The sequence below is a fragment of the Panthera uncia genome, chromosome A2, assembly GCF_023721935.1.
Source record: "Panthera uncia isolate 11264 chromosome A2, Puncia_PCG_1.0, whole genome shotgun sequence".
Classification (NCBI taxonomy): domain Eukaryota; kingdom Metazoa; phylum Chordata; class Mammalia; order Carnivora; family Felidae; genus Panthera; species Panthera uncia.
Window position 1 is genome coordinate 113,429,526 of NC_064816.1, and position 18,753 is coordinate 113,448,278.

The window sequence follows — 18,753 nt, forward strand, 5'->3', positions numbered from 1 at the left end:
CTCTCTAATGGAATTGGGTCCAGCCCCCGTCTTAGCGCAGGGCAGGTGAGAAACGGTCGCGCAGTTTGAAATTAACGCTGTCGGGAGGAGCTTAATCCGCAGCCCTAAAGCCCAGCCCCCTCAAACCGGGAGGTGGTCCCTGCAGCAAAACTTCTGTTAATTCGCTCCCCCGCCCTTCATCTCCCGCCAGAATAATCTGTAGCCTCCCCCTAGCGATTTCCCTCCCCCAATTTTCCCCTCCTGCTCTGAGGACTGACTCGGCCCCTTCCGGAAACACCCGAAGCGACTTCTAGTCAACACGTTACACTTCACACGCCACCAACCCTGTCCAACGTCTTTGGGAGTCGACCCCTTGGGTTCAAGAGAGGTCTTCGGAGAGAGTGGTTTGAGAGGGGCACTCCTGCTTAGTTCCGATTCTCCCCGCCCAAGTTTTTCTTCACTCCCTCACCCCTAGCGTTTGGAGGCACCCACATCCAGGGACGAGGAAGTGGGCGGAGCCCGGTTTTGGCGCCAGGCGCTGCAGCTGCGAAACAGAAACGCCTCCGTCTAGAAGCTCGGTCACTGTCCTCGCCCCTACTTCCCTCTCCCTCCCCTCCGGGGGCCACCAGGCGCCACGCCGCGAACGGTAAGTGCCCCTTCGCTGGCGCCCTCCACCTGCCCCGGGCACCGGCTCCCAGCGGGCGCGGCGCGCGGCCCCTCCCCCGCCGGGAGCGCGCACCCGGCCGCCCCGCCCCTCGCGGCCGCCCGGCGTGGGCGGTGCCATTTCCCCTACCCCCCCCCCCCCCCCAGCGGCTGCCCGGCGCGCAGCTCCCCAGCCCCCTCCCCCTCGGATGTGGCTGGAGCTTGAGGCGCGCAGGGCCGGAGACGCCGCAGACCCGGGACGCGGAGCAGCTCGGAGGCGGTGAAGTCGGTGTCTTTCTTTCTCTTTCTCTACGCGGTGGTGGTGCTTAAGATACCACCTGCGCCCCAGGGATTCTCGCCCCGCACCCCAGTTCCTTGCTTCCCGCCCTTCCCCGCCCGACCCCGAGTCAGGAGCTGGCGGGAAGCAGCGGAGAGTCGAGCGGAGACCCAGCGGCTGGCCTGGCGCTGGGCCGCTGCCTGGAGTTAGTTGTGGGGGAGGGGGAGAACGAGACAGACCTCGAGAGGGTCGAGAGCCGTGGCGACAGCCGCCTTATTTCTAGACAAAGCGCATTTCCTTTCCCCCCTCCCCCACCCGCGATCAAGATGAGGGGCCCTCCTCCCCTTCGCGGCCTCGGTCGGCGACTTGGGCCTCCCGTGAGGGCGGTGCGTTCTCCCGCATCAGCACGGCTCGCTGTCCTGAGGCTGCGGCGGGCGTTCCGTTACGTGGCTGCCGCCGGGTGGGGACGAACGCGGGCCCAGTGGTGCAGTGCCCTTGAGCCCCCGGGCCGCGGCCTTTGTTTCTCCCCGCGGATGCGCTGACCACGAGGCCCGCGCTCCCGGGTGGGGGGCGGGGGCCGGGTGTTTGGGCCTGGTTAAGCAGGGTGGGGCTTATGGGGGGCGGATAGACAGAAGAGGTGGTTTGTCTTAAAAGTGGCACGAAATGGGACTCACGCATCTCAGTATGTTTTTTTTCTGTCTTCAGCTTTTAAAACTAGTGATTAGAATGCCGGGGTTCTAAAAAGAAACCAAGTTGGGGTTATGTAGGTGCCTCTTTGGACTGTTACAAGGTCTAGTGGAAAATTGAAGGTAGTTTAATAATTGTGATTGTTTGGGTTATCACATCGAATTTTGAAACAAGTTATTTGACTTTTTTTAAAATTCTGGATAGGATTGATATCAGCGGGATTTAGATTGGGGAAAAAGTATTTGTCTACTATTTTTTCCTTTGTAAAACTGTCTCAGATACCAGGGTACCCAATAAGGATTTCTCAATCCACTTGGTTACAACACTGATATACTCAGCAAGCATAGGTCACTAATAACTCAGGCAGGAGCTCAAATCTGCATCTCTGGATTTGAGTACAAATTTTAAATATACGATACATAAGTGGGGGTTGGAATCCAAACAAAACTTGTGTTTACCTACCTTTTTTGTGTCGTGCAAACTTCTTTTTAACTGTCATGCATTTTTCTAGTAATAGCTCTTCAAGTCTGCAATAAAAAATGGCCTCCAATAAAACTACATTGGTAAGTTAATGAAAACCTAAAATACGTAAGGATCTAACTCAAATTTTTTTTCCCCCAAAAATTATAACTTTGCATCTCTGTGGTTGAGATATTTACATCCACATGTATTTCCCAGTCCCCTCTCCCTGCAGTGTTGTTATGGGGAGAATTAGGGGCAAAAACGAAATCATTACATTAAGATACAGGCTTGGCTTAATAGTGTCTTAATCCATTTAAAGAAACCTACTAATCTTGGGAGGATAGCAACATGAATTTTACAGAGTATTTTTATCTTGAAATAAAAATAAACTTTTGCAACATGGAAGAATATTGACAGGCAGTGCTGTAAAGCTCTTAGGTGTTGGCATAAGGGTCCCTAAATCTCCCTATATTGAATTCTAGAGAGAGCAGGTATTTTCAGTGTTGGTTAAAGAAGTTGTTCCTCATACACCTAGGTTGGGACAAAAGTCATTTGATCTTGGGAATTACTTTAGTCATACTGTCCTATTTCAAGCTTAATTATTCTAAAATACATTAAGGCCTTAAAATCACATCATTGCCATGTGGTTTTTTAAATACAAAATGAACAAAACCATACATATGTCCTGGGAAGAGAGAAGACTAGATCTGCAGCAATTAAATTTGGAGCAATTAAATTTTTTCGCTTTCTTAAATCCAGAGTTTGCATTCATTCCTATACTTCGTTAAAAGTTCTATGAATGTGTAAAGACGTAGTATGCTCAGCTATATTGTTACAGGTTTTTTAAAACATTGAAATATTCATATACAAATCACAAAATTGAACGTTATGATTCTCACAGTAATTCTAACACATTGCATTAATAATTGCAGTCATATTAAAGGTGAGTGCTAACACGAAAATAAGGTAAAACATTTGGTTTTGGTTTGTATATTGCTCTCTTGGGTTTCACACTAAAAAGGCAAGTTGCTGATTTTTAATTTTTACCATCATTAGGTTGCACGTTTAACTCAAATCCTGGCAAATGTTGAAATATAAAGTGTGGCACAAAAGATTCACATCAAAGCCCTCAGTGGAAAAAAGCACAAAGCATCTCCCATGCCCCCTCAGGATTGAACTGCCCTTCAACTTCCATAACCAGTAAACCAAAGTGTATAGATAATTGAATTGGCTGTATGGTTGCCTGTGACCTTCAAGTATTGGAAGGAGAAGGAACTAGCTATCCCTGAGGCTTGGAGGATGAAAGCACACATAGATGCCTCTATTGCTTTGGCACAGTTTTGATAGTCTTCAATGTCCGTAACTTAATGATACTGAAGCATTTTATCCTTTGACAAGGGATCATAAATTGACAGCCTTGAAAATTCTTTTCAAGAGATGAGGTGTGCTTTTAATTTATGTGGGAAAGTGGGTGAATTTTGTTTGAAAAGAAAAAAATGAACATTTGTAAGTAGCTTATGGGTGCCATAGAAGTAAATACTTCATTTTTTGTGCCAAGTTTTATTAGTGTTTATTCTTCTCACTTTTTGTGCTTATTTTTGCTTTCCTCTTTATTCTGTTAACCTCATCTTCATGAAGATGGCTATTTTATCATTTAGGATCACTGATAGACTTTTGTCTACACCAGTTCTTCATTTCTCTCACTACCATTCCTTGTACTGTACAGAAACAAAAAGCTGTCTGACTGGTTGTGATACCCAGTGTCTGAATTAATGAAAATTATAAGGCCTGACTTAGAGAAGATATCCAACAAAATCAGGTGTTTGCTGGGTTATTGTAAATTCCAGAGGAGTTTTATTACTTCTATGTGTGTACATTTGTGAATAATTCCATAATTTTAATGTTTTTTTGCCATCTTGAAGTATTGCTGGTTAACTTTTTTGCCTGTATGCTGTATTAGGGGTGACTTCAGTGTTAGCAATTAAGATTTTTTTTTTTAATAGCACCACTGAAATGAATTTAGAATTAACATTTGAGGTTTCCCTCCCTTAGTTTCTTCTAATTAACCATTTAAGTTTTTTGTTTTATCTCTTATCAATCCTCATAACATCTGACTTATTGGAAAATAATGTGGGGTTTAGCATGGTCTTTTGGCTTCTCTTGTAGCATTATGTAAAGAAAAAAACTAACCTAAAAACTTCTCTACGTAAATTTTGTTGGCTACCAGTTTGGACTCTTGAGAAACCAAGAAGATTTTTTCACATTGGAGATTAAAATGATCCAGCGTTTTGGCATCTTCGTGTGACAACATTATAGCTTTGTTCCACGTGATCTGTACTACTATCTACAGAAATTACAGAACAATACTAGCGTCCTTTTTAGCCTCTTCGTGGTCTCCTTAGTTGACTCTGCAATTGATATCAGGATTCTGAACCATGTTTTCATTCTGCATTTACCTCTTTTCTGTATAATCAAGGCTTAACGTTGGTGTTTGCATTGATACAGGGGGTTTTAGTGTTTGGGGGCTATAGTTTAATGGGACTGTGGCTCAGTAAGACCTGTTACTAGTACTCTCTTCTTTGTGTCATCTTCTGGTACTTTTCTAGTTGTCTGTTGCTTTTTGCAGTTAAAATGAGTGCAAACTCTAGTAAACTTGGTCCTGTAGACTAGATGAGAGATTGGATTCGGAGAAGATAACAGTATTTTCCAGTGTTTTTGATTGTATTATTTCAGTGAAAGGGGGTGGGTGATAGGTTTGAGCTAAATGATAGGTTTGAGCTAAAATGGAATTAAGTATTCCTTTTGTTGACTTTAATCTTTTCAGAAGGGTCTCCCCTGGGATATAGAAGTAAAAACACAGGTGTCGAATGCAGTCTTTAGTCTTTAAAATGTACTCAAAATTTTTAAAAAATGTCTCTTAAATCTCTTTTTTGTTTTATTTTAGCAAAAAATGGGAAAGAAACAGAATGGAAAGAGTAAAAAAGTAGAAGAGGCAGAGCCTGAAGAATTTGTGGTGGAAAAAGTACTGGACCGACGTGTAGTGAATGGGAAGGTGGAGTATTTCCTGAAGTGGAAGGGATTTACAGAGTAAGAAACCTGGTGCTTTTATTAGATGTTTAACTGCAGTTAAGTGACATTTAAAGTTTGCTTTTAGTCTGAAGTTTTTAAAATCAGTTTCTCCATAGATTTCTTAAAATGTAAAGATACCTTTAATCTAGGGTACCTTGATTGAGAGCTGTTTAAAAAGAGCCAAGTCTTTAGCCTACAGTTGTAACCAAGCATATTTGAAACTAGTCGATTGCCTTGAAGAGTCACATTTACAGAGTGCAGTTCACCGTATAATGCATTTTAAGGTAGTTAAGTATTGCACCAATTAGAGTATCTAATTGACGTTTCCTTATATAGGGAGGGTGTGCTATAGTGAAGCTATATAAGGTAGACTGGTGGGTGTTGAACAGAAGTGCTTATCATAATCCAGGACCTGTGCCATATACTAGGTTTACTGTATCCTAATCTCTAAGAAGCAGTCAGGGCATTTTTCAAGCTCCTTAGTTCTTTATATTCCTCGTTGCTAATTGTTGTCCTAATTTTTATAACGTATTGCGAATAACTCGTGCAGAAATTCTACTCTTATATTTATCTTGTGCTAAATCTCCTTGGAATCTTTTGCCTAATACCACAAAAACAGCAAGGTTCCATGGCCAGTGACTTATAAAAAATGGATAGTGAAGATAGTCAACAGTTTTCTGAACGGGGTGGACATGGGGAAGTGTGCTAGTTAAATAATTAGGCTTCAGATATCTGATACCTACTACATGCCCCACCGTTTACCTTTAAAGCTGCCTCCGTAAGCAATTTGGGAATTACGAGTTAAATGGAAGATTGAAGGTTTCTTATTTTATCTTTTCAGTATTCTTAGTTGAGCGAAAGTGTACATCATAAATTCGTAATTTGCCACTAGAAAAATTTCCAACAGGTAGGAGAACAAAGCAAAATAAGTCTGAACTTTTATTTTATCATATTTTATTTTACTTTATTTTCATTTTTGAGAGAATGTGTGCAGGGTGGGGATGAGGTGCAGAGAGAGAGGGAGCTGTCTGCTACAGGGCTCGCTCTCACAAAGCGTGAGTTCGTGACCTGAACTGAACTCCAGAGTCGAAGGCTTAACTGACTGAGCCACTCAGGTGCCTCAAGTCCGAACTATTTTAAAGTTAGATTTAACCAATGTGTCAAAGAATTGATTACCTTCGTATGGTAGGTTTTTTGTTGTTTTGGAATCTCAAAACATTAAATGCTGTTTGTTTCTACCCAGCCCATCAAAATGTTAAGAAACTTAACTCCTTTTCTCCCTCTTTCTCCGAAACTTAAGGCCATTATTATGATTGAGACCTGCTAGATAACTAACTGTGCAGTGTATTAGGTAATACACAAGTCTATATTATCCACATATAGAAAGGGTTAGGGTTACATAGATCTATGTTATATTAGACGGAGGCTCTGCTTCAACTCTTTTGTGCTCCTCTGTTCTCAGATTCAGGTTTTCCAATTTTAGAGTCTCAGCATATCAAAAGACGCAGGTTACAATCAGAGGTTAACATTACCTTTGTTTTCCAACATCTCTAAAATTAATTTCTTTCTGTCTTGTTCTGTAAAGTCTTTTTGGATCAGAGCACACAAAGTTAACAAGACTAGGGGGTGCCTGGCTGGTTCCGTTTGTAAAGCATACTAATGATCTCGCAGTTTTGAGTTCTGGCTCCACATTGGGCATAGCGTTTACCAAAAAAAAAAAAAGGTTGCAAGCCTATCACTAGGATTATTTTTCATATTGGTAATTGCTATTCATTTTTCTTCTAGTCCTTCTGAAAAACATGAAAATGCTCATCTCAGCCTTGTATCAGGGGTTGCCAAACTTTTTCCTTAAAGAATCATATGGTAAATACTTTAGGCATTGTGGACCATAGGTCTCTCATGATTACTCATCTCTGCAAATATAATACAAAAGGAGCAGCAGACACTACATTAAACAAATGAGCATGGCTGTGTTCTAATGACACTGTATGGCCCTAAAGTTCGAATTTCACGTAAATGTCATTTTGAAATTTTTTCCCAACAAATTAAAAATGTGAAAACCATTCTTAGTTTGCCCAACATACAAAAAGCTGGATTTGACTTTTGGGTTGCCAACCTCTGTTCTTCATTACCCAATTTGAGGACCCAGCAGAAATTGACAATTCTGTCTCACATTTAAGAATGCCTTGGAATTGTGTTTTCAAACACCGTATTGGAGATCCCAAATTGAGGCATAGTCTGATTGATCTGGTGAAGTAACTTGGGGTGGGAATAAGGAATCCACATTTTTAAAGCCTTTTCAGAGAAATTCTGAAGTGGGTTATTGGTGTAACTTAGAAAAATATTAGCTCTAATTCTGCTAGAGTCAGGTATAGTTAACTTGGAGGTAATACAGCAGATTAATAGGGGGCTGAGAAAGACACAGGAAATATAAGCAGATTTTCTCGAGAATGTGGAGATGGGGAAGAAGCATCTGCAGTACAGCAGACTTTTTTCAGATAAATATTAAATGGATGTGGATGATGGTGATGAATTGTATTTAATTGAATTTTTTTCTTTTCTGTTTTTTTTTTTTTTAACTGAACCTAGTGCTGACAATACTTGGGAACCTGAAGAAAATTTAGATTGTCCAGAGTTAATTGAAGCGTTTCTTAATTCTCAAAAAGCTGGTAAAGAAAAAGATGGCACAAAAAGAAAATCTTTATCTGACAGTGAATCTGATGATAGCAAATCCAAGAAGAAAAGAGATGCTGTAAGTGTAAAATATTGCCCACTGGACTAACTTTGTAAAAGGTTGATGGCTTGATTTTTAAAGTACATTTAAAATACTTAAAATTGAAATGCTTTAGAAATCATTGAAAAGCTTTTTTAAAATGCTTAATATTTAGGACAAAAAAGGATAAACATGATTTAGCCTGCCTCATATAAATGTGCAGTAAGTGCTTATACTACTTAAATTGTTATGCTAGTGTTATTATGAGTAGATTCGTGGATTTGAGCCTTAGTAAAACCATTTCCTGTGATCCGGGACTGGCAGTCTTAAATAGAACGAACACAAAGATTAGATCATTGCTGTCCTTTACAATGTAGTAAACACAATCCACATGGCACATCCTGATTAGGGACTGTTAGTGGCATTGACCACCAGAAAGTACTTCTGCATGAGATCCTTGTTTGTCAAGGATATTGGCAAATAACACTTTGATTTTGAAGTATATAATCATTGGTGATGGAAGTTATTTTTATGGTTTTTTGGGGTTTGGTTGGGGGGAGGGTGTGAAATGAGATAGTTGGTTCATTCATTACATGGATATTTTGATCCAGTCTTTGCTTCTCTAATGTTTCTGTGGCTTCGGGCAAAACACGTAACTACTTGCTTATACCCTCAACTCCAAAACATACTGACCGTGCCTACTGACCTAACATCAATTTGAGAAAAGGTCTTGATTCTGAATTAGTATTTAGGTTTGGGAACTAAACATAAAATACAGATGCATTGATAAGGTCTTTGGATTTAAAATTTTATCATTTGAACTAGATGCCAAGTGCTTCACAGATAATCTGTTAAATCTTCATGGCAAGTTTATTAAGATTATAGGTATTATCCCCATTTCCCAGATGAGAAACACAGAGGTTGACGACATATTTGGTTCTGAATGCTTCAGCAGCCAAAGCAAAAAGGTAACACGTTAAGAATTTATAGGCATAGATAGAAAGTCAACCATATACTGATAAACACTGTTTAATAACAATACTTAACCCTACTTTGAGCTCTTACAATGTGCCCAGCAGTGTTCTATGTAACTTAATTTGCACTTTGCATACTACAAAACGTCTGAGACAGATAGTATTATTCCTGTTTTATAGAAAACCTGAACCACAGAGGTTAACTTGCCCAAAGCCACACAGTAAAGGTTAGAGTCTTCATTCTAACTAACCCAGGTAATGTGACTCCAGAGCCTAGGATATAGATAAAGTCTGGTAGGGAGAAGGGATTTGTTGACGTAGGCAGTTCTCAAACGTTTTTTGCCTCAGAACCCCTTTAATACTTGAGAAAATTACTGAGAATCCCCAAAAACTTTTGTTCATGTGTGTTATGACTATCAATACTAACTATATGAGAAATAAAACAAATTCCTAAAATCCTTGTATTCAGTTAACAGTGATAGAACCTATTGCATGTTCATAACTTTTCATGAAAAATAAACGAGAAGAGTGTCATTTTACATCTTTGCAAATCTTTTCGATGTCTGGCTTAAGATAGTTCTACTTCTGCATCTGATTTGCTCTCAATGTTTGGAGATAATACGAAGATAATCTGAAGTCAGAGATACATGAAAAGAGGGGACCTTGCAGATAAACAGACACATACCAATGGTCTCTAGAATATCCAGGGGTCCTCAAACCACACTTTTAGAAGCAGTGGTTTATGCTAAGTATTTTATAAGGTTTCCTGTAATTCACATTGATTACATTACTGATGAGTGTGAGTTTTGAAGTTTTTACTATTTTCTATTTGTGTTTTGTGTGTGCTTTTAAAATATGTGGGTAATTTAGACTAATACCTACAAGTGAAATCTTCCAAGAATTTACGATTATTAATGGATGAGTTAGCAAAATAAAGGGATTAATTTTTTTGTGTGCCCATACAGTTCTGTCTTTTGACATATTAGGATACAGAAAGGTATTTGTTACCTTGACTTGCGATTTAGAATACTTTTAGATACCCACATTTGTTGTAGCTTCTTGAAAAGTTAACAGAAATTATGTTTTAGTACTAAATAAGGGTTTTTTCTCTTGCTATTTCTTTTTCACTATGGGATGATTTTTATTTGAAAGCTATATTTCATGTAAACACATTGGAAGTTAATATTAGTTTGCTATATGAAAAGTCAATATCTTTTTAATAGTCAATATCTTTTTAATCAGGCTGATAAACCAAGAGGCTTTGCCAGAGGTCTTGATCCTGAACGAATAATTGGTGCCACAGACAGCAGTGGAGAATTAATGTTTCTCATGAAATGGTAAGTGTGCAGATGATTGCTGTTTTATTTTAAAGTAGGAATAGATTTTTTTAAATTTGTGAAGCCTTAACTAGAAAAGGTTTTATAGTTTTCATCATTATGAGGTAGTAATTATCTGCTGAAAGGATGATTCTAGTTTCTTTTGCTATGATGTTTTAAAACAAAATTTGGCAAACTGTGGCTTGTTTTGGAAGATGAGGTTGTATTGGAACATAGTCACATGTACCACATAATCCTTCAGAAGCACTTAAACACCTTTTGATTGAATTACGACTTGAGTGAAAGACTTGCAGTTGACAAAAACCATTGAGACTTTTGACTGAACATTTTTTTTCCTCACAACAGGAAAGATTCAGATGAGGCAGACTTGGTGCTGGCAAAAGAGGCAAATATGAAGTGTCCTCAGATTGTAATTGCTTTTTATGAAGAGAGACTAACTTGGCATTCTTGTCCGGAAGATGAAGCTCAATAATTGTTTGTGTTGCTTTTTATATATATTTATATATATATATAAAATCTGGGTCTTGGTTTTTTGGTTTATTAGTGTGAAAAAATAACATTCTAATGAAAATCAAGTTTGATATGTTTGTTTTGAAGTAGTATTGGGGGAGTTGTTGGGGTTTTTTGCATCTATAGCACTGGTTACTTTGAACAAATAAAAGCTTTCTGTAGTTGCTTCCTTTATCAAAGAAGAATATTTGAGACCATGGTATATTATTCCCCTGCTTTAGAGAACACCTTTTCTAAATGTTGGGGGAAATCTTCATAGTTGTTCTTCAATCAGAATTTGTGTTTAACTCCTATATGCCTAAGGACCATTCTGGGTTTTTTGTTTATTTGGGGGTTTTTTTGTGTATATACTTAAAATACATACGTAAATCGTTTTCTTTCTTTTTTTTTTTTTTTAACATTCCCCAAAATAAAAACAGCATTTTATAACCATGGATAAGCCCACGTTTCTGGGATGCCATCATTTTTAGCAACCTAAGAAATCACTTAAATTGAAAGTTTTCCTGAAGCCTTAACCTTTCAAATTTTGTAATTAATTGGGCTTACATATAACGTAAGCAATTTAAATTGGACAATTTGAAAGCAGCCGTAACAGAATCCATGTCTGCAGTCACACAAATGCAAGTTTGTTTGCAAGATTCCTGAAAGGAAAATTTTATCACTACCAATAACCTCCCCACCCAAATGAAAAAAACCAGACAAGTCCTGGTATGTTTTAATTAGGTAAGCAAAACTTAGTGGACATTTAAAGGTTCCTTCTGGTGAACCATTCCCTTTGAAGAAGTTGAAATCCCTGTGCTGCACTGACTAAAAGGTCATGATTCATGGAATGTTTAAAACTTGTTCATGGAAACCTGATCATAATCAGATGGTTAGAGATGTTGGCAATTTAGCACCTGCTGGAATAAATGGGGGGACAGACCTCTGTAATCTAAATTGTTGACCTGCATGTTTTTTCTTTACCCCAACTCATTCCTTACATGTAGGCTCAATCTTCTCAGTATTTGAGTTACTGGTTCAGCAGAAACCAGGAAAAACAATAACTTTGTAGTCAGAATGTTATCCAACTGTATATTATTTACTTTATTGTAAATACTGGTAAACAGTGGTCAATAAATAGTTTTATATTCCTTTATGTGGTTAGACTTTTTTTTTTATTGTCTTTTCTAGTAGAGCATTCACATACCTTTGAATCACTTTTATGTGTATTTATAATATAACATTAAAGCATTAGAGTACATGTCTTAGATCTTTTGAGCTTAGGAGTTAGAGACATACTAGAATATGTATTTCCACAAAAATGAATATTCGTTTCTTGTGATGCTTAAGAGGAATCTGCACCATTAACGTGAAATTTTGATAACTCAGAATGTAGTTCGTTGAAACTGCTATCTGAAAAAGTTACTCTGATAGGACTGATCCTGTTGTGATGGACACATTTTCTACTAATTTCCAAAATCCATACAGAGAAAAGGTAATCGTTTTGCAATATATACAAATATTTAATCCTGTCATATACCCGGAACTGCTAGTTCAATGTCAAATTATACCTCAATAAAAAAGTCATATCTATACTAAGCTGTTATTTATTCATGTTTATTACATATCTCTTTATGGATCTAGCACTGTTCTCAGCCATAGGTTCATACATGATACAGAACTTACTGTTTATACCAGAAAGTGATGGCCCCTACATTAAACTTTAGTAAAGGCATTTCTGGAAATAATGTTGTCCACATAGTACTTTTATTATCCCTTATTGTATTAGTTTCTTATCGGTGTAAAAAAATTGCATCAATCTTAATGGCTTAAAGCAACACGAACTTACCAGTTTGGGAGGTCAGAAGTCTGAAATTTGTCTCACTGAGCTGAAAGGTGTCAGCAGGGCTGTTTCCTTCTCAAGGCTCTGATGTCAAAATCTGTTTTCCTTATCTTTTTCTGTTTCTAGAAGCCATCTACACTTCTTGGTTTCTGGCCCCCTCCATCTATAAAACCAGCAGTATGACATAGTCTCAACGAGTTACTTCTCTCTGTGTCTCAGTTACTACTTCTATAATACAGAGATAAATCATGGGCTTCTGTAAAGAAGAAATATATGCTTGTGAGTCACAAGAGTGCCTTGTACTTATTAATCAAAATGGCTTTTACGTATTTTTAATAGGAGCATAGTAGGCTGTTGTATGAAGGTTCCCCAACTTAACCAACTGCCCCAGGTAGGTTATTTGTAGTTTTTGCTATTGTAGTGAACATTCTTAGACAAAATGATGGTGGCACTTAAGTAGATAAAGACGGATTCCCATTTATTGGTGAAGTCAAGCTTACAGTGATTTACTCTTCCCATCAGTCACTTTTATCTTATATCCTCACTTGTACTGCAAATTAATAATAGTGTTTTTAGCCAGTCCAATGGCTTCATGTTTTAATTTGGCATATCTATGATTTTTTTTTTGAGTATTCTTTTCATGCTTAATGATAATTCCATTTCCTCATCTGAAATCAATTGCCAATTTTACAAAAATTTTTGATTGGTAGGAATAGTAAGAATATTAACACTTAAGTTTTTTGGATTGCAAATATTTTTCACCATTGTCTGTATTTTGACATGATTTATGGTATATTTTGATTGTACCATTTTTTTTTTTTTAATGTGGTCCACTCTTAACCAGTTTTTATGTCTTCTGGATTTCCTGTCTTGTTTAAAACTACTCCCATCCTGAAGTTGACATTATGTGGATATTCTTTTAAATTTTCCTCATTTACATTGTCATTTTTATAGTAAGGTTTTTAATCGAGATTTTGTTGGATATTGTGATGCAGGTTTTAGGTTTTTCTGCTCCCCAAGATGGACATCAATACCTTTGAAGAACTGAGATGTGTGGGTAACAAAGTTTGCCTAATCCTATGGATCAAAGAAGACCTTATGCCACTACAAAAATGTTAGTTAACAGTTACAACTGAAGTTTTTCTTTCTCATAAAAAGGCCTGGAATCTATTCAAATGCCTGAACAAGTATTGGTGTGGCAAGATTCCCAAGTTTCATATCATTCAGAACAGAAGGGAAAACTTTGACCTGGAGTTTATTGCCAATAGGCTACTTCTAAAACCTCTGAAATTTAAAAAATACTGTGATTACTCACTACCGTTCCCCTACCCAGTGCTTTCCTTTTGTGTTTGAAGACAAATTATATATCCCTCATTTATAAACCAGAAATCTGGTTCCTGGTAATTCTAACAGGACCTGATACTGCTCAGGTGTTAATGTAGTAAACAACATGGACAGTAATGGAAAGGTATGAAAATCAGTAAGGGGAAGTAGTCCTTTAGGGTAACTTAAAGACATTTAAAAATACTATCTTCTGTTTCAAGTTTGAATCTTAACTAGGCAATGAAGATATATGTTGGAGAGAAAAATGTAAGGAAATCGTAAGTTTGAGCTTGATCATTATGTTTTCCTTTTCTATCTCTTACACAAAAATCAACTCATGTTTGTTTTGTTTGTTTTAAACACCCCACCCATAGGCTCCAAGTTGGGTTCATATGTTGGCTAATTAGAAAGCTAATAAAGACAAGTGCTTAATTTTACTTAAAATTTCTGTGTGTGTGTGTGTGTGTGTGTGTGTGTGTGTGTGTGTATGTTAATGGATAAGGCTGAATGGCTGTGTCAAATATTTGATCCTTACAGTATGCTTTTTTATGCTTTATTAATCCAATATGAAAATTGGGTATCAAGCCAAAGAATCTAATATGAAGTAGAATATGAATAATATGTGTATTGTATATAACCTGTATGATACATAGGCCCTTCTGTGTTCGGGTGAATGCGTGAATTTATATTTTATTTTTTGAATGTTCACTAAACAAGGGGAACAACTTAAAGCTCTAGTAGTTGACTTAACATAATCAAGGAAGTTGATTCTGAATGTGTATATCTGATGAATGTGCTGTACTCATCAGATACATGGCAATCCCTAACATAGCTGCTAATAGAGCATAGTTAAGGAGTGGGGATTGAATGTTGTTGGGTTTTGGGGAGTGGGGTTTTGTGTGGGTGTTCTAAGAATTTATATTATGTTGGAAAATGCAGGAAATCATACAGGTCACTTGAAGTGCAAAAATATGAAATCATATTCATTTGATGAATTTATTATAGTTCATGTTTTTGCTATAAAAGCAAACAATGAATTCTCCATGAGCACATATTAAAACTTTTTTAGTTCTTAAAAGAAATACCTTAACAGTTGTCAAATACTGTGCTAAGTGGTTCTCACACTTTATCTTATTTAATCCTCGAATGCCTCAGGGGATAGGTACGATTGACCCCCTCTTACTGGTGAAGATCCTAGGGCACTAAAAGGTTAAAGAAGGTTAAGACCATTTGTATGAATTAGGGCATCAAATGTGGGAATGAAAAGAAGGGGGGCATGCCTGGGTGACTTAATCAGTTTAGCGTCCGACTCGATCTCAACTCAGGTCCTGATCTCAGGGTTGTGAGTTCAAGCTCTACACTGGGTGTGTAGCCTACTTTAAAAAGTGAAAGTAAAAATTAAAAAAATAAAAGGGGACTGGCTTGAGGATCAGGTTGTGTCCATTACAACTGCCCAATTTTTGTTTGTAGAATAAAGAGGCTTGGGATGTAAAATGAGGTCATGTGGAAGCTGAGAAGGGATCCAGAATGATTCCCAAGATTTAATTTCATCTTGTATGGATGAAAATGTCATTTAGAGAGAAAGGGAAGAGAAACAAGTTTGAGAAAGATAACAACATGGCTTTGGACATACTCAGATTGAGGTATTCCTTTGATTGCTTTCATTAGTGTATTACTTAGTATACCTACAATACATAGTACATAATTTGGCTGAAAGTGCAAGATACCCAACTGAAACTTGCTTTGATGGGGGAAATTGCTTATTAGCTTAGAGATGGAGTAAAAATGGAGTTCAGAGCACTGGCTCTAGAGTTTGACCCCATGGGTTGGAATCCCAGCTCAGCTTTGTAGTTACTTAACCTCCTTATGCCTCAGAATGTTCCATAAAGCTGAGAGGACGTGATGATATTTATCTCAAGGGATTTTCAGGTTAAAAGAGAAACATGAAAAATACCTAGAGCTGAATGTCTGGTACTTCATAAGAACCAGTTAAATCATTGCCAGCCGTAATGTAATGTGATGTAAGCCTCAGGATGACTGGGACCCTGGACTGGCACAATCCCAAGACTCACCATCTCTGGTTGTTGGCTCTCCCCTCTGGAACCAAAACCAGAAGGCTGGGGCACCTGGGTGGCTCAGTCAGTTAAGCGTCCCACTCTTGGTTTCGGCTCAGATCATGATCTCATGGTTTGTGAGTTCGAGCCCCACATCAGTCTCCAAGCTGACAGTGAGGAGCCTGCTTGGGATTCTTTCTGTCTCCCTGCTCCTCCCCTGCTCTTTCTTTCTCAAAATAAATTAGCTTTAAAAATAAAATTAAAAACAAAAAAACCAGAAGGGCTGGCAGCACCCTAATCCCCAAGCCTGCCTCTAAAGCAACATTGAGGTTTTCTCTCTGCTGAACGAGAGTCCTTTACAGGATCTGCCTGAGTTGGCTTGGGTCAGCTGCCCTCCCTGGAACTGTCAACTGTAACCAGATGTGTGGAGAAATATGGATCAATCACCAGAAGGGAACTTTCCAGAAAAAGTGGATACTATTTAAACAAAATGTGTAACTAATGCAAAGAATTTCAGCCAATCTGAAAGCACTTTTAAAAACAAAAAAATTTAATGTTTATTTTATTTTTGAGAGAGAGACAGAGTGCAAGTGGGGAGGGGCAGAGAGAGGAGACACAGGATCCAAGGCAGGCTCCAGGCTCTGAGCTGTCAGCACAGAGCCTGACATGGAGCTCAACCCCACAGACCAGGAGATCATGACCTGAACCAAAGTCAGCACTTAACCGACTGAGCCACCCAGGTGCCCCTCAAAAGTGCCGCCTTAAAATACCCTTTGTCCTTGCTTTTAAGAACACTTCTAATGTGAATTGTATCGGTGTCCTGAAACATCGTAGACCTTTCTACCAACTTTAATTTTTTTCAAATGAAGATTGAAATCTGCCCTTTTCCTTAAATGAGTGTTGGAGAAAATAATGACTTGGGAGAGCAGAACAAGGACATTGATATTTAAAGCTGCTCTTGTACCACCATGAATGCATAGGAGAACTTTCACTTTTTAAAAATGAAGCCTATCCTTAGTCAGAAGTTCTGCATATTAGCTTCCTAAAAGAAAAATGACACGGAAACTAGTACTTAGTGACGTTTCATAGTAACCTTTTTCCTTGTCATATTTCAATGTCCACTGTAAGGATCAAGCTCAATGGTATCCACCGTCTCCTACCTATTCCCCCTGATGCATTTATTGGATCCCGACAACGCCCTAATTGATATCCTGAATTGGTTTTTCTGGTATAGTAACCTGATATTTTTAGAGCTCCAAAGCCAATTTTGGTGTCTCAAAGCTCTAAGCCATTTTGATGGAGAACGGTAGAGCATGGGAAGAGAAATGAGGGGCCGATATCCAGGGGGAAAATCTAAATGCAAATGGGCATTGGGGAATTCAAGAGTGAGATTAGTAAACCAAAGAAGATACATATTACATTCAGGATCCATGCCATCACTTCACAAGGCCCGTTGGTAGTTCAGGAACTGAACACCTTTGGATAGATTCCAAGATGGACTCCCTTTAAAGTGAATTCATTTCTAGCATAGTGTCACAATATACTTTCTCACTCCTTGGGTTGCTTTGTTTCCTGTTCACAGATATCTGATTCCTCTGCACTAGGAAATTGTTCTGAATACAGAAATAGAAACGTATCTGATGTGCTTTTTGAAAAGGGATAAACATTTGGACATTTTGCTGTGGGGATGCTTAACTTTCTTGCAGTTTTAGAGTGGCGACACAAAGGAAAACTCAGTTTTACCCTGAGATCCCACTTGTTCTCCGCTGAAAGTCAGGCTTAGCAAGTTTCTAGCACCAGACATTACATCTAATCGGAGAGGATTCTTAAATTACACTGCACTCTTATTTTATCATAAATAAATAGGATACTCGTCTCTCTGCAGGTGCTTGTGATGCAGATAAGGGCAGAAAAGGACTCTTAACCTTTGTTTTCTCCCTCTTCTAAAATGTAAGGGTCATTGGAACAAGTATTTGTCTTTTTCAGTAGTGTATCCCTGGCACCTTACAAGAGGGCCTGGTATCAATTTGAGGACAAGAGCAATGGAGGAAGGAAAGAGCCCTGGATTTAAATTTGGGCTTGGGGGTGCCTGGATGGATCAGTCGGTTGAGTGTCTGACTCGATTTTGGCTCAGGTCATGATACTAGGATCATGGGGGATCAATTTTTTTTGTTTTGTTTTTTTTTTGAGAGAGAGAGAGCGTGCAACCAGGGGAGAGGGGCAGAAGTAGAATCTTAAGCAGGCTCCATGACCAGCACAGAGCCTAATGCAGGGCTTGGTCTGATGACCCTGAGATCATAGATCATGACCTGAGCTGAAATCAAGAGTTGGATGCTTAACCAACTGAGCCACCCAGGCACCCCCAACTTACTGCATATAATTTGCAATAGCCCCCTGTGCCTATCCTTGTTTGCTAAACTGTTGATAATTTCTCCTTCCATTCTCATTTGTCTTACTAAACATGTATTTGTCTTTAGTAGCAAATATGTGTTCCCCATCTGACATATATATATAATGGAATATGTATTATAATTATATATATATACATATATATACATATATATATGTATATATATGTATATATATTCATTCCAAGAAAAGTAGAGTAGTAGAATTATCCTGTTTTGCTATTTTGACCTGAAAGGAGTGGAAGGGAGGAGAAGTGAGAAGAACCTAGAGATTGGGAACACATGTTCATTTTCAGCGATGAACTGTAAATCCATGATGGAAATTACCACCATTCCTTGTAACAAACAGGCTCAAATTGAAAATGGTGAAATTATTATGCAATAAGGGTTGACTGTGTGATCCTTTGTTCAGGCAGCCCAAAGAAAGAATATGCCACATTTAAGAGGCATGTCTCTGGTTACACAAACCTATGAATATATTCAAAGCCATTGAATT

The 18,753-nt window shown here is 38.5% G+C and overlaps 1 protein-coding gene across 4 annotated transcripts; it reads left to right on the forward strand.

Moving 5' to 3' along the window:
* Positions 1 to 131: 131 nt before the first annotated feature.
* CBX3 (chromobox 3) lies at positions 132 to 11,785 on the forward strand. 4 transcript variants are annotated; one of them, XM_049641627.1, is made up of 6 exons: positions 132 to 625; positions 2,097 to 2,148; positions 4,992 to 5,134; positions 7,706 to 7,868; positions 10,046 to 10,140; positions 10,486 to 11,785. In XM_049641627.1, exons 2-6 carry the CDS (start codon positions 2,125 to 2,127, stop codon positions 10,610 to 10,612), a joined length of 552 nt encoding a protein of 183 aa, XP_049497584.1. In that variant the 5' UTR covers positions 132 to 625; positions 2,097 to 2,124; the 3' UTR covers positions 10,613 to 11,785. The 4 variants fall into 4 exon arrangements, with proteins under 4 accessions (XP_049497584.1, XP_049497586.1, XP_049497583.1 ...); XM_049641626.1 differs by lacking the exon at positions 132 to 625 and adding an exon at positions 794 to 906; XM_049641629.1 differs by lacking the exon at positions 2,097 to 2,148.
* The last annotated feature ends 6,968 nt before the right edge of the window (positions 11,786 to 18,753 follow it).

Excerpts from the sequence above, each read along its gene's own strand:
- CBX3 (XM_049641627.1), top strand. The coding sequence starts at position 2,125 with ATGGCCTCCAATAAAACTACATTG. Across the intron at positions 2,149-4,991 it reads CCTCCAATAAAACTACATTG|CAAAAAATGGGAAAGAAACA; the intron begins GTAAGTTAATGA and ends GTTTTATTTTAG. Across the intron at positions 10,141-10,485 it reads TTAATGTTTCTCATGAAATG|GAAAGATTCAGATGAGGCAG; the intron begins GTAAGTGTGCAG and ends TCCTCACAACAG.